At 40.3% G+C, this 15791-nt stretch overlaps 1 protein-coding gene across 3 annotated transcripts; it reads left to right on the top strand.

Annotated features, from left to right (window-relative positions):
- Positions 1 to 1249: 1249 nt before the first annotated feature.
- spryd3 (SPRY domain containing 3) lies at positions 1250 to 15489 on the top strand. 3 transcript variants are annotated; one of them, XM_029156842.3, is made up of 11 exons: positions 1250 to 1389; positions 2605 to 2732; positions 3105 to 3180; positions 3573 to 3697; positions 4272 to 4407; positions 4497 to 4685; positions 6029 to 6178; positions 6746 to 6803; positions 9241 to 9360; positions 9789 to 9928; positions 13790 to 15489. In XM_029156842.3, the coding sequence occupies exons 2-11, from the start codon at positions 2605 to 2607 to the stop codon at positions 13922 to 13924; spliced, it is 1257 nt and encodes a 418-aa protein (XP_029012675.1). In that variant the 5' UTR covers positions 1250 to 1389; the 3' UTR covers positions 13925 to 15489. The 3 variants fall into 3 exon arrangements, with proteins under 3 accessions (XP_029012675.1, XP_055366518.1, XP_029012674.1); XM_029156841.3 differs by having other exon boundaries at positions 1268 to 1389; positions 2600 to 2732; XM_055510543.1 differs by lacking the exon at positions 13790 to 15489 and having other exon boundaries at positions 9764 to 9900.
- Positions 15490 to 15791: the final 302 nt, after the last annotated feature.

The raw sequence follows: 15791 nt of genomic DNA on the forward strand, positions 1-15791 counted from the left end.
AGAGAGAGAAAGAGATAGGTGGGAGGGAGGAAGGGAGCAAATGGGGGGTGGATTATGTTTCTTCAGAAATTATCCACATCTCCCACCTTTTCTTCTTGTAATACACACATCTAGCTCTTTTTCCACACTGATTCTCAGTATAAGAACAATAGTCATGTTCAGCTGTTTGTACTTTCTTTTACAATGTCAGAGATCTTTCAAGAATCACATTTGCCATGGTAACAAATACTAAATGTATACAGTGTGTGCCTCCATCAGCGTCGCCACTGCAGAGTCATTTGCTGCAACAAATGCACTGCTGTAAGTTCTGCTGTTCACATTTAGTTTTGGCTTATGTCACCGCCAACTAATGATCACTGCCAACTAATGATCACTGCCAACTAATGTTGGTACATTACAGAACATCGCAAAATATGTATCAAGTAAAATCTAATCTTCTAAGTATATCACTTACAATATTATTCTAGGTGTTATATTTTTTGGACTGTAACTGGATGTTAATATGCAAGGGCAGTGGGAGCTTCAGATCACCAGTTGTTTAAATTGTAAAAATGACGATCGGAATAATTTGATAGGGGCAAGACTCTGCTGGTACATGCATCAACTAAACATTTCCCCCGAGTACTTCATTCATCCTTTCTCTATTGGCCTCTAATGAGAACAATAACTCTGATGCAAGCAGGTTTACTGTATGTGTCATTGTTATACTAAAATCCTCAAGATGTTTTATTCTACAAAATACACTTGCCAAATAACGTACATACAGAAATATTACTGTAACTAGTAGAAGAAGGCAGATGTTAGTAGATGTTTGGGAATTCCGCTGTTGTACACTTCCACTTCTTTCATGTTTTGATGAACTGAAGATTAACTGGGATTATTAAGTGAGGTAAATAGTTGGAGCCTCACCTAAGACATCCATATCTGGAACTGAGAAACATTGTCAGGAAAATGGGTAAAGACCAATTACACCAGACACCCACACATTTCAGTGAAGTTATTGCATACACCGTGGTGCATACTTGATACCAAATGTGATAACCTCCAGTAGATTTAACGGAGCAACATGAATGTATAAATAAGTATAATGCAATATATAAAGACCCTATACTAATATTAGATTCCCCCCCAACACACACACACACACACACACACACACACACACACACACACACACACACACACACACACACACACACACACACACACACACACACACACGTATGCAAATCGAGTGAGGGGATTGGTTGAATCCTTCTCACCCTTTTTCAAACTTCGCTGGGATTCGCTGTTGGTCCATGATGTCACTTGTAAGCGCCGAAATCCAGTTGCTATGGATAACTGATGGGGAAAAGTTGAGCGTTTTCGTGTTACCCGCCTAGATATCAGGTAAGTAAGGGAGTAATGGATAATGACACATGTCAAAAATCACTGTTGACTTCTTATTTTTAGATTTAATATCTGTCTGACAAGGACTGGACGTCAGCCTCAAGCAAAGAAGCTATCACATTAGCTGCTTGTGATGCTAACTCCAATAACAACAGCGTTACTAAGCTGTAACTCGTTCACCACCTGGATAATAGATAATCACCATTTAAAAAATTCTTTTTCATCCTGGCAGCTGCCGCTAAATTTCCCAGAATAGAACAGTTACTTTATTGTCATTTAGAAACATACGCAGTGCTTTACACAAAAATAGATAGGAATACAAAATATAGATATATAGTACACATGGTGCAAGGTCATCATTATGGAAGTGTCTGTGGCTTGGAATGTAGTGCGAGAGATGATACTTGTTGTAATATAAGTGCAAAGTATATAACACGTTGCCCGTGAGAGGCCATCAATCACGCTATTAGCAAACGACAACTCCCAAAAATGTTTTTTTCCTCAAGTTGCCGATCATCTGAAAGTGAATGAGAAAATATGTTTGTTTGGCCAAATTAGGAAATGGATTCTTTTTTAAGATGTCTGGATTTTTCTAAAGTGGTATTTATTGGCAGAGAGAATCAGTTGTCTGAGGTTCTCATGCTAATAATCTGGTAATAATCGCATGTTTGGTTTTGATGATAAGTGGTAAATCTGCAGCTTTGCTTTAATCCATTTATGAACGTGATCCAATTTGTTGGCAGAAAGTAGTAATAAGGTTCAAGAATAAGAATAAGAAAACCTTTAATAGTCCTACAATGGTGAAATTTTGTCTCACAACAGCACAGAGTATGATAGAGGAGAAGAGAAATATAGCAGCAAGTGAAAAATACAGAACAGATCAGTTAAACTGGGTTCACTACATTAAATGGAAAAGTTGGGGACCTACTGTATAGTATTAACAAATGGTGGTACAGAAAAGCTGAACAATGCTTCTCCATTCCCATTGACTAATATGTCAAATGCAAATCTTAATGAAGAGAATTTTGTTTCAAAGTATGCACCAAACAGAATCATTAGATTTATTCTACACTTGTTACGTATAATCGTCAATATGTACACAGTGAGACAGTAATTCAGCTTTTTCTTATTTGTTCTTAGGATTAGTCAACAACAACCAAACACCATAATTTTACTAAAATGTTTTAATTACACTTTCCCATTTATTAAGTTTAGATGGATGACATCAATGTACTGCACCACAAATGCCTCCTGAATCTGAGGCGAAGAATTCAAGATGTTGGGGATGGGCTCCCGGCACAGGAACGGTACATGAGGTTGCAGAAAGATGGAGACATGCTAAGGTGAGATGAGGATTGTCAATCATTCAGGTGAGGTTGTCTGGAAATAGGGTATGACACATTTTGTTAGTCCAGATGCCATGACTCCAGATTTTCCTGATCTTCATATTGTGGAAGTCCAAATTAGCTAAATATTATATTAATTTATTTATTATATAATTTATTTTTAGTAAAAATATATTTATAAAATTGTTACTTAGTATGTCATTGATCTCAGCTGTTTACCCCAGCTGGGTGGGGGGTACCGTGCCAAGCCTTCAGAAATAAACATGCATGTATATGCGCCCAGTGGGGGTGTAGGGTGCAAAATCATCATCTCTACTAGGGCACCAGCAATTGGCCACTGCCTGTAATTGTTTAATTGTTTTTCTTTAGTTACCATGGAAACTCGGAGGAGGTGGGTTGCTATGTGGCCGGCCATCCTTTATCTAAAGAAAACTGTTACTTCGAGGTAAGGCAGATAGTGATACTATAATTTATAATCTGCCATTGTTGTACTACAGTTCTACAAAACCGGAGGAAGTTCAGCTGCTGTTTCAACAACAACAAATAATAGATTTGTTGTTGTTGAAATAGATTTTGTAATAGATTTAGTTTTCCTGAAAGTGAAAACAATCAGTCCTGTGGACACAATCACCTAATTGTATTTAGTTTATTTAAAATGTTGGCCATATGTTGGTAGAAGTGGGTTGTTGTGTTTGTGTTTGTCCATTTGCATATATTGTTCTATGTTTTGGTGTCTACTGTGAATAAGAAACATTAACACCTGCTCTGAATGAGGCAGCTTGTTAAATTTCCTAAGTAGTGCGGAGATGGAGTACAATCATCTGTTTGTGTTTGTAGGTGACAATAGTGGACACAGGTGTGAGGGGGACAATTGCTGTGGGCCTGGTTCCCAGATTTTACAGGCTGGACCACCAGCCTGGCTGGCTGCCATACTCAGTAGCTTACCATGCCGACAATGGCAAGTAAGTAAACACCAGTCTATACTGTACAGCACTGGATTCTTTCATGGTTTGGGAAAGTAATACTTTGCTAATTGTTTCTGTGTCCACACATTATTGCCATTTGGCAGTAATTCAAGCTAACAATTTACTTGTGTATTGTATGTTAAGTGATGTAACTGTGCGTTGTGTTTAGACGTAATCATTTACCTTAGTTTTTACACCTCAGCCTTACTGCCGAGGGCAAGTATAAATTCAACCTTTGTATCCATCAAATGTGGTTTTCAAGCTACTGAGATACATATGAAAGAGGTGTATCTTTTTAGGGCCTTCCAGTGTGGAGTTTGCATGTTCTCGTTGTGTCTGCATGGGTTTCCTCAAGGTCTCTTTTTTCCTGCCACTGTTGATTGTGGAGTCTAAATTGTCTGCAGGTGTGAATGTGAGCATGAGTGGTTGTCTTTGTATATATGTGGCCCTGTGATGGACAGGGTGTACCCTGCTTCCCTGCCTCTTTATTGTGCCCTGGGATGGGCTTCTGCTTGCCCACTACCCTCAAGATAATGAATGAGTGTATCTTTTTCATTTTCTGTCATTTTAGGTTATACAATGGTAACCCTGTAGGGCAGCAGTTTGGGCCAAAGTGTGTTCGTGGTGACTGCATTGGCTGTGGAATACACTCAGAAAACACTGAAGCAGGTTTTACAACAGTGTTTTTCACCAAAAATGGCAAAGAGGTACAGTAGATCTTTTATAGTAAGTTTTTTATATATTCACTCAGTGATTTTACTGCATTGATTGTTTTTTGCATACATCTCTCATTAAGGTTGGTTCTGTAGAAATTCCTGTGTTGGCGGAGGGGTTGTTCCCTGCAGTGGGGATGCACTCCATGGGAGAGGAAGTGAAGGTTGACCTACAGGCCGAGTGGGTCCTTGAGGAGGATTATAGTATGATGATGGTTGACAGCCAAGAAGATGACTGGGGACGTCTGTATGACGTCAGGGTGAGCGGCACGGTAAGAAATGGAAGGATTTAGAAAAGGACCTTTGAACTGTTTCAAATGTCAGAGATGAGATCAACAGCTTCCTTTTCCTATGTTCAGAACATCCATCCATTTTCTACCACTTAAGCCTTTATGCGGAGTCGCCGGGGGTGCTGGAGCCTATCCCAGCTATCTAAATAAAACAGATATACAGTATTATGCTGTTTTTAGCATCTTTATGAATGGCAGAGATTATAGCCTGTTTCTCTCTGACTTGTACCTCTGCATAGCTGGTTTTTGATCTTTGGTTCCTTCAACTGGCTTTTCTTTAACAAATTCCTCATTGTTAACAACCTTAATCATACCCATGCTCTTTATCATTTAGGAAAACCTATTATTAGCTTATTCAGGTCACTTTTGTTTTGTTTGTCTTAGCTTGTCTGGTGCAGAGGGCCCCTCTTATGTCTACTGTAAATCAAAACTCAGCAAGATCCAAGCTGTTGGTTAGTTAGTGAAAACATACTCTCTTTAAAACTCTTTCAACTTATAGGTTGTTTATGAACAGATTGACATGTTTGAACATTAGTGTTACTGCTAGAGTCTGATACACCCACATGGTTTGAAAGAAACAAGGTACTGGTGCTGCACTGGTGTTGGGGTGGTGATGGAACAGGAGCCTCTGGGTCTGGCAATGCATGAAGCAGATGCCAGCGAGCAGGAAAGGGGGCACAAGGAGCAGTATTCATAAATGGTAATCGACTCACAGGAGACAAGAACATAAAATCCTGGAGCTGGGGCTAATTGCGCCCCTGAACTGTAGTTGAGTAGGTGCCAGTTCACATACTGTTCTGGACGTCGCTGCTGTAGATAGGCTGAAACAGAAGGCCAGAGACAATCAGAGATGGTGAAATAAGTGGAGACGATTCTGAAGTTTAGCAGCAGCGTCAACATTGCAGCCTGCTGACGTACAGCAGCAGAAACAGACTGGGAATCTGCTGCGGCAAGGACAGGAGCAGTATAAGACACTGCAGCGGAGCCAGGAGCAGGCAAGGAAACTGCAGCAGAGGCTGAAACAGGTGTGTGAACCCAGAACCGATGTACCACTGAAGCAGCTGCATCTGTCTGATGGAATCAGAGTGTTTGTGAAATCTGGCTGAATTGCTGCGGAGACACTCTTCAATGACGCACTGTCAGGTCGAATCTGCTGGAGACACTGAGTAACTCCAATCTCTGCATACCTGACAAAATGCTGGTTAATGTGACGACATTGTATTGTCAAAGCTTGGCTGTTGATGTGAATCCTGATAATCACCACTGTCTGACCAGTTCCTCCTTTTATGCTGTTTCTTCTTTAATATACACACTTTGTTTCTCAGCTCTTGGAATATGTGGGCAAAGGAAAAAGCATCATGGACGTAGGTTTGGCCCAGGCCCGTCAGCCACTCACCACCCGCTGCCACTACTATGAAGTGGAAATTGTCGATGCTGGGGAGAAGTGCTACATTGCTCTGGGTCTGGCCAGAAAGGTGAGCCTTCAACAAAAGGATAACTTTCAACATTTGCATTTAATCTACCATTTGTTCACACTGACTTAAGGTAATATTGGATGTTACTGTAGGAAGGTTTGATATTTGTTGCATCCTTTTTCATTGTAAAGACAGATTAACATGCTATTTCCTAATGTTTACATCTAAATGTATTACAATTAGTAGAAGAGTAGAGCAGCAAATGAGGTACTGGTCATTGCTGCGCATCTCCTGTCCCTTCTGACGTGAGTCCCCTGTTACCATTTAATTGAAGGGGGGGGCAGCACAAGTCACATGTCATGGATTCTTCACCTAAAAGAAATAGGTGGAATACATGGGCTGCCACATTGAGTTGTGGTTTTACTAAGAATATGAAATGATCCTGTAAACCTCCTGACCCCAGCCCAGCCTATGTTGGCTGATGGATGGTCACCCTGAGTTTGGTTCTGCTGAAATGATTCTTTTTTTATTCTTTAGATTTTTTTGTGAAGTGGTTCTGTATAAAACCTTGAGACTGTGGTTGTGTAAACACAATCATGTTGGTTCTTGTACGTTTTGTCTGTGCAGGACTACCCCAGAAACAGACACCCTGGGTGGAGCAGAGGGTCAGTGGCCTACCACGCAGGTGGGTATTGGTCCATTACAGAAGTTTCAGCCTGCATAACAAATTGTAGACTGCAGCCGTTCAACCTTCTCAGTAATTGTAAAGATTTTGGTGCTCTAAAGCATCTCATTTCTCATCTCAAGGTTTTTAGCTGTTTTTACTTTTAGCACAGTAACTGACTCTGGCCAATAAAATCTGTTTGGTGATGGTTTTACTGCCATCGAGTGAGCACAAACAAATCCAACCACACCACCGGATTGTATTGTGGCATCAGGATGAGCTCACAGCAGCCAATTCAATTCAATTCAATTTTATTTATATAGCGCCAAATCACAACAAAGTTATTTCAAGGCTCTTTACAAAGTAAGGTTTAAAACCTCACACAACTAAACCCAACAAATCCCACATACAGCAAGCATTTAATTTGACAGCAACAGTGGAGAGGAAAAACTCCCTCTCTAACGAGGAAGAAACCTCCAGCAGAACCAGACTGGATGTGGGCGGCCATCTGCCTCGACCGGTTGGGGTGAGAGGATAGAGAGAGAGAAAAGCAAAGCAATAACAAGCAACCACAGAGCACAGGCAGGATGGTGGACCAGGGACTGGATACAGGCAGGATGGTTGGATCCGCAGCTGCCCATCACAGACACCAAACTTTGAGTCCTATGATACCTGTAGGTGAGGACAGAGAGGGAGAGAGAGTGGGGGGGGAGAGAGAGAGAGAGAGAGAGGGGGAGAGAAGCACAACTACTGGAGAGAAAGAGACAAAGTGAGTTAAACATGGAACAATGATGGGAGTTTATTGGACAGAAGAGGTAGAAGGAAAGAGAGGAGCTCAGTGTATAAATTAAGTCCCCCAGCAGTCTATTTCCATTGCAGCTTAACTAAGAGATGGTTCCTGTGACTAACAATAATTTGCCATGACCTGAACCATCTCTAACTATAAGCTTTATCAAAAAGGAAGGTTTTAAGCCTAATCTTAAAGGTGGAGAGTGTGTTAGCTTCTCGAACCTGAAGAGGCAGCTGGTTCCAGAGGAGAGGAGCTTGGTAGCTAAAAGCTCTGCCCCCTGTTCTACATTTAAACACTCTAGGAAGCACAAGTAGCCCAGCGCTCTGAGAACGAAGTGTTCTGCTGGGAGCATAAGAAACTATGAGGTCTTTAGGATAAGAAGGAGCTTTATCATTGAGTACTTTGTAGGAGAGTAGGAAAATTTTGAATTCTATCCTACATTTTACAGGCAGCCAGTGCAGAGAAGCTAATGTAGGAGAAATGTGGTTCCTGTGACTAACAATCATTGCCAGTGACCTGAACCATCTCTAACTATAAACTTTGTCAAAAAGGAAGGTTTTAAGCCTGATCTGAAAGGTGGAGAGTGTGTCAGCTTCTCGAAACCTAAAGAGGGAGCTTATTCCAGAGAAGAGCTTGTTAGCTAAAAGCTCTACCTACCGTACATTTAAAGACTCTAGGAACCACAAGTAGCCCAGAGCTCTGAGCCAGCTGTAACACTGATCACTGCTCCACCTGGTGGATCAATGCTGCATTAAAACAGACTCCTCAGGAGGCGCTAAAAAGGCAGTGACACATTCACTACGTCATTGTCGGGGTTTAAAGGTCATCCCTGGTACCTGCAGGAACACAGTCTCATGCCTGATTCAGCAGCAATTCTAGTAGGCTGCTCCATTCTTATATTATTCATAATCATCAACATTTGTTTTCTCCTTTTGATATAAAACAAAACACACACGTACACGTACACGCACACACACACACACACACACACACACACACACACACACACACACGCACACGCACACACACGCACACACACACACACACACACACACACACACCTCACCTGAGCTTGGTGTTGCAGTGCGAGCAGCGGAAGCAGGACATGTGGTAAACCTACTGATTGGCCACCAGCCTCTCCAGAGGATAAACCGTTTTCAGACACGTCACACATGTTTCCCTCACAGGTAGACACAAGTTCTACTTGCACAGTATGAAGCAGCAATTCTAGTAGGCTGCTTCATTCTTATATTATTCATATCCATCAACATTTGTTTTCACCTTTTGATATATATGGTATATGCACAAATGCAGGACCTCAGTACTGAAGCAGACTGACAGAATGTGTCACTGCAACAGTAATGTCAGTCCTATACTAGTATGTGGCAATCTGAAATACTCGTACACACACTTCTATTTGCGGTGTTTTTGGTTGTTGTTAGTCTGGACCGTTAATTCTGGAGAGGCCCGAGCAGAGGACAGATGTTCCAGCGGTTTACAGTATGTGGCGTAGTACTGTATGTGTGTATTTATGTGGCGTTCCACTGTGCATGATGTAAATCCTTGGCAAAAAATTTCACTCTGAGCTAGTCGGTCCGTTGGTCAGTGTGTTTTCTTCACACGTGTTACGTTACTTGCAGCAACACAACTTTTGTTACTTGCTTCCAGATGATGGGAAGATATTTCATGGCAGTGGGGTTGGAGATGCGTTTGGTCCTCGGTGCTTCAAAGGTGATATCATGGGCTGTGGCATCATGTTCCCACTAGACTACATCCTAGATGGAGAAGGTAAAGGCCAAGAGTTAACTGGTCACTCATTAAAGTGGTTGACATGTTTGTAGGATGACCTCGTCTGAAAAGTGCTGTCGAAACACAATTCTTTTCAAATTTTCAGGTAGGTTGTAGTTTTTCTGGCTCTTTTTCTGGTCCAGTAGTACGTATTGCAGTTTAGCATAATAAACTTTACTGTGTTGCATATGAGAGGGAAACTAGATTTTCTGCTTTCTGAGACACATTTCTGGTGGTAGTTTCAGTACATAAACTTTCCAGTAGTACTGAAAGGGTGTGATATAGTATTTAAAGCTAATCAAGAAAACGGATAAAGCCTTGTTAGTCAACTTAAAAAGGGTTGACTAACACCAGGCAGTGGAATACGGTACTATTATTCTGTCTTGTGTTACCTTTGCTGTAGCACGCTCTGCCCTGTTTGGCTTCAGGTGACATGGACGGCTGGGATGGGCTGGAGATCCAGTCCGCTTACGCAGGCGTTGAGGACGTTCTCTACATGAACAATGAAGAGGAGGAAGAGGAAGATGGGGAAGCAGCAGAGCAAGACCAGGAAGGCAAGAAGGTCACGGTATGAAACACTGTTAGCCGTCAAAACACACACACACACACACACTCACACACACACACACACACACACACACACACACACACACACACACACACACACACACACACACGCACACATACACCAACATAGACACTAAAAGAAGCTTTACTTGCTGTGTCCTTTCCTGACTTTCCTTGAACGTCAGGAAATTCTGTCTTTATTCATTCGTCATTCAACGTTTTCAGGTCTGATTCTTTGTGTCAATCACGTTACATCATGCAAACTTCTATTGTGCTTCGATTAGTAGAGGCCTGCCCTTGTCAAAAAAAAGGTATACTAAAAGTTTATTTTAACAAGTATACTGAAGTATATTTCTAAAGTATACTTTGTAGAGTAAGTACACTTATGTGAATTTACTTCTAGTATTTTTATGAGTTTTACTCATTTAATACTTCTTGGGACTAAATTGGCCTACTTTTCAGTCCCCACAAGTTCACTTGAATTATATTTTAAACGTATGAAAAGTAAACTTTAAACACAGAATAAGTCACGTTTTATGTACTATTAACTGCATTAAAATACACTTTAAATAAAGTATTTACTTTATATAACTAGTACTAATAACCTGTACTTCATACATACAAAAATGTCACCAAATGGCCCCCCCTATAAATCACTTCAGACAAGCTCTGTGGGATTGCTAGAGAGTATCAGAATGAGTGGGTAACCTCCCAGAAGGTAGGAATAACAGAGAATTGGTTCAGTTTTACTTTGTGTGATGATATTTGAATGTGTACATTGTTTATTTAGCTAGAGATTAGTTTAGCGTATGTCATTCTTTGTCTCACAACTCACCACATGTGATAGCTAGCATGCCTTGGTGCATATCCTTATATTTCTTGGGATTAGAGCTTTCATTTGAACCCTTGTTTGTGTGTGTTGCATAATGTATCACAACGAGGACCCATAAATGGGTCGCAAACCCCAGGGCAATCTGTAATGCCAACTAAATGTAAACGGTTTACGGTATCATATCTTTGCGTACTTTTTATGCACATGAATGACACTTATAATGTTGTAGCCTTGACTCTGATGCACCAAATTTGGTGACACTTGGTGGTTCTCCGCCAGGCCCTCAATGGGGTCTGTGGGGCTGAAGAGGTTGCTGTGCCCTCCCTTTGCTCATTTGCTCATATATAAGACTGAATAGCAAATATCGGGATTGACTCTTCAAATCAACTTCAAAAGTGGTCCGACCAGATGAGCTAACCAACCCACAGAAATATATTATGAGTAAACTTAGAATTTTAAAACTGAAACCACACTTTTCTTAATCTAGTCAAACGTCAGATGTCAATTTGATGAGTTAAAAATTATGATTAATAATAATCACAATTTTCTTTGATAAAACAAAATCAGTCTCTAATGTTTTGAGTTCTTGTCGCAGTGTCACGATGAACAAAAAACCAGATCTTGTTTATTGTTTTATTATACTAATACTACGGTTCACTGAATATATGAACAAATGGATATGAATATATTCAGGTGAGAAATAAGTAATGAAATAATGAGCAGTAAACATGAAACAACCAGGAATGAATGAACTGATCATATGTGTGCGTGCGTGTGCGTGTGTGAGAGAGAGAGTAAAATGAACACTTTATATGAACAGACAAATGAGCACATGTATGCAGATAGAAATGGATACTTTAAAAGAACAGATGAATGAATGAACCTTAATACCTGAAGGTTGTAATGAATTTGGGCAAGAAAAAAGAGCATTTTTTACTAATCTCTATATCCCTAAAAGTTAGTACTGAATTTGGAAAGCTCCTTTTCAGCACTTTGAGGAAACACCAGCATTCTCAATGGTATCAGGAGGGATATTAATCTCGCCTGTTCTAAGCAGTAGGAAGCTTTAGCGTCCTTCAGTACAGTTTCACATCCAATCACCAGAGCTCAAGTTCGCCGTTTCACTATGGAATCCTGTTGCCCGAGTTTGTTATGGTTTAGTGAAGCAGGCCTGAATCACGTGAGAACATCAGCTGGGTCCAAGCAAACAGCGCTTTTCAGCTTAAGTGGTACAAATGACTGGAGGCAAAGTTCTTGATTTAGACTACTTATATTAAAAAAAGTTAACAAAATATACAGTTGTTGGATAGAAATCTCAGTTTAGCTGGCATCGCTTGAATTGACTTTCTAATTAATGAAAAGTCACTGTCTCATTCGGGGCTCTAACTTAAAAAGAAATTGGAAAAATTAAGAACAAAATATAGGGAAAATTGACACGTCTTAAGAATAAATAAGACAAAGTTAAGTGGTTCAGAGGAAGATGGAATTCTTAGCAAAAGCTTAGGCTGAAGACTTAGAACAAGACTAGAGAGGAAGACCGATGAGAAAATGAAGTTTTCACTCTTTTGTCTTTTGTCTGGGGTGTTGCCAAGTTTGGAGGCGGAGATGCATCCTCAAAGCCTGTCCCTTCATCAAACTGTCCTATTTGAAAAAATCCTAAATTCGGACTAAACTATACTTTCCTCTTTTCATCAAGCTCAAAGGTCAAGTGTGTATATATATATATATATATATACAGAATTAACAGAAAAACACAACAACTTTATTTCAACTTTATAAGCAAGAGAAAAAGGAATTTGTTCAATCTGTAAATCTGTAACTTCATGAAAACTCATCGCACAGAATTCAAAATCACATCAAATTAAAGCGTATTGTTTACTGAATACAACGGTGTCAGTTTTGTGACACCTGAAGGTTCTGGTGTGTCCAATTCAGAACTTCAGTTAAGATTTAAATGTGTGTCAACTAAACATATCCATGGTCTTTGGATGTGGCATTTAGAGTCCTGGAACCATATGTGTGTTGTTGTTTTAAGCAACAGTCCTGTTGTAGGAGAAAATCATCCTTGCTCTAAATATCATTGGGGATGGTTAGGGCAGAGTGTCTGACCAGAAAATAATTTTAATACAAGAGTTAACATCACCTTCTGTCCAATATGTAGAATGTGGGTTTGTGGATTTGTGGACTTGTGGACGCTACATGAGTTATGGGGGAAAGCTCTCTAAGTAAGACATTCTGAGTTGTCACAGAGTAAGGAGGCTAAGCAACATGGCCAAGTTACAAGAGAGCAGAGAGGCTCCGTCAAACGTGGGATCTTCTAATCAGCCCAGGTTTTCCCCAAAAACTGCTCCAATTAGCCACAAAGCCCAAATTGTTTGCTGGACACCACCTAGTAGAGGTCAATATCCAAACTGTGTGGAAATCTAGTAACAATTTTTAGATGATGGAGATTTATATTACAGTGATACCTATGACAAATATGAATATAAAAAGAAAAGTGCTGTGTACTTAAAAGATGGTTCACTCGGTTTAATCAAGAATTTTCTTGTCTTTAAACTGAAATGTGCACATTAAATATCTGCACACTGCCCATGAAGCATGCTCTGCATTTTCCCTTATAGTATTCCTGCCTTATATATATTCAGTTAGCTTATAACTCATTCACCTAACATACTTGGACATTTTAGTATACTTGTCATTTTAAGTCAAGTTTACTTGAATATAATTACGAATCTAGATGAAGATGATGTTTTTCTATACTTGTAAGTAGAAACCAAGTATACTTGATTATTTAAAAATATTTTAGTTTGGTATATCTTAGCATATATGTACATAAAAGTAAACTTAAAGGATACTTTTTTCTTTTTAGTTCAAAACAAGTACAAAAGTGTACATGAATGTAAACTTTTGTACATTCATGTACACTTTCAAAATAACCTTATGTTAATTTCAGAAAAGAGAAGAATTGTTCCAGTTTCCACTAGCGAGACTCTGTGTTTGACTCACTGTCTCCCCCTTGTGGTCCCGCAGGTATTCTTCACGAGGAACGGGAAGCTCATGGGCCGGAGGGAGATGGCAGTTCCCCCTGGGGGCCTCTACCCCACCGTGGGCATGCTGAGCAGTGGCGAGAAGGTGAAGGTGGATTTACATCCTCTCAGTGGATGAGAGACTGGAACCAGACTGGAACTGGTTCACTGCAGAGCTCACTCTTGGCCAAGCATGCAGACAGTGCTCGTCATGAGATGTATAACTAATCATTCTATGCAATCTGTGTGCATCCTCATGTCTAACCTCGCTGTGAACTGAAACTCGTGAGGTCTGGCACACTCAATTTTTGACCTTCGATTCAAAGATCATTGGCAGTTTCAGGGAATTTTCTCTCTCTCGCTCTCTCTGTGTCTCTCCCTCTTTGTCTCTCTCTCTCTGTGTCTCTTCTCTCTCTCTCTCTCTCTCTCTCTCTCTCTCTCTCTCTCTCTCTCTCTCTCTCTCTCGGACTCTGTCTCTCCTTCAGGCTGAGGCCCTTCTATGGATTAAGGACCTGCCGTTGCCCCCTGTTTGTTTCCTGTTCTCATGGGAATCAGCTGGAAAACTTTTTGCACTTTGAGCCATTGTATTTAAAAGAGGCTGGAAGATATTTAGGAATACACATGATGAACAAACCCCTCTCCCAACAGCCATAAAAAAAAGATCGCATTTGCAAACATCAGTCATTTCAGCAATAGGCTGGATGACACATACTGTAATATTTTGCATTGTGTGTTAACGTTTCAGTCCCTTTGCATGTTTCATGAATGTTTCTGTCTCAAAGTTCTTCTCTCTCCAGGATCACATTCTGTCTGTAATGCAAAATCCCTCACATTCAAACCTATTGTCAGGCCTATTGTCATTACCATGATTTTCATTCACCCAGTCTCCCATCTGCTTGTGCTTGTCCCTGCTGTTTTGGGGTGAGAGGCTATCACACACACAGACAATCATTCACACTCACATTTACACCTACGGGTGATTAAGAATCTCCAGTTAACTGCATGTTTTTGGGCTGTGGAAGGAAGCCAGAGTATGTTGAGAGAACGTAGACAACCAGGGGATGCACAGTGCTAAGCATGCTTTTTGGTTCCCACTCATGATTGTTGTTTAATTGACTGATTAGCAACAGTTGATTTTGGAAGATGGATCTGTGAGTACTTGATGCCACAGTGATCTATATACTGGCTGCAGTGCTAAAAGCAGTCATGTATGTGTACTGTACAGTAGGAGAATGACCCATGGTGATGCAATATCACATGTTCTGTTCTTTGATCTTCATTCTTTGATGAAAGGGGATAATTTTAATGTACTTAATTACTGTAACAGCAGTTAACCAAACCTTTTATTAGACCGATTTGGTAGGTAACGGCTTTGCACATTCCTCTGTCTGCGTTGTTGTGGGTATCATCAGTCACACATCAGGATAGCAGAACTTCAACACACGGTAAAATAACCGCACTGAGTTGAACAGAAATATCTATATCAGCCGCTGCTGATGCTGTAGCGTCTCTTCTGCAGAGCTGGAAGTAGACAGGTTACAGCCTGAGCTGGGATAACATAAGCTAGACAGTGCAAAGAAATGTGAATGTGTTCCTTACATGTACAATCCTAAATAAAGCATCATGTGTCTGCTTGGTTTTCTTTTTAACATCTGATGGTTACATTGTTTTTGTTTGTGATTATATAAAAGGCCAAGTATTCTGCTGGTTGTACGTTTCCTGATTACTATGCTGCTGTTGGTCATGTAAAGTTGAAAACAGTCTATAGTATGATCCACATAGTGTGTTACTGTTTTCTGCTTTCCTTATTGGTAAATCTTACTCTGACTCTGTACATTAGCTGCGTGTCCAAAATAACTGGTGCTTTGTTATCAGTTTTGATCACTTAGTTCATAACGTACTCCTGTACCTTTTTTCAGGTGGTCTAATACCAGTTATTATTCTCTGTGTTTCTCTTGTTCCAACAACACGCTGCTGCCACTCTCTTCATGTCCCTTGCAGGATGA

Source organism: Betta splendens, chromosome 7 (genome assembly GCF_900634795.4).
Source record: "Betta splendens chromosome 7, fBetSpl5.4, whole genome shotgun sequence".
Lineage (NCBI taxonomy): Eukaryota > Metazoa > Chordata > Actinopteri > Anabantiformes > Osphronemidae > Betta > Betta splendens.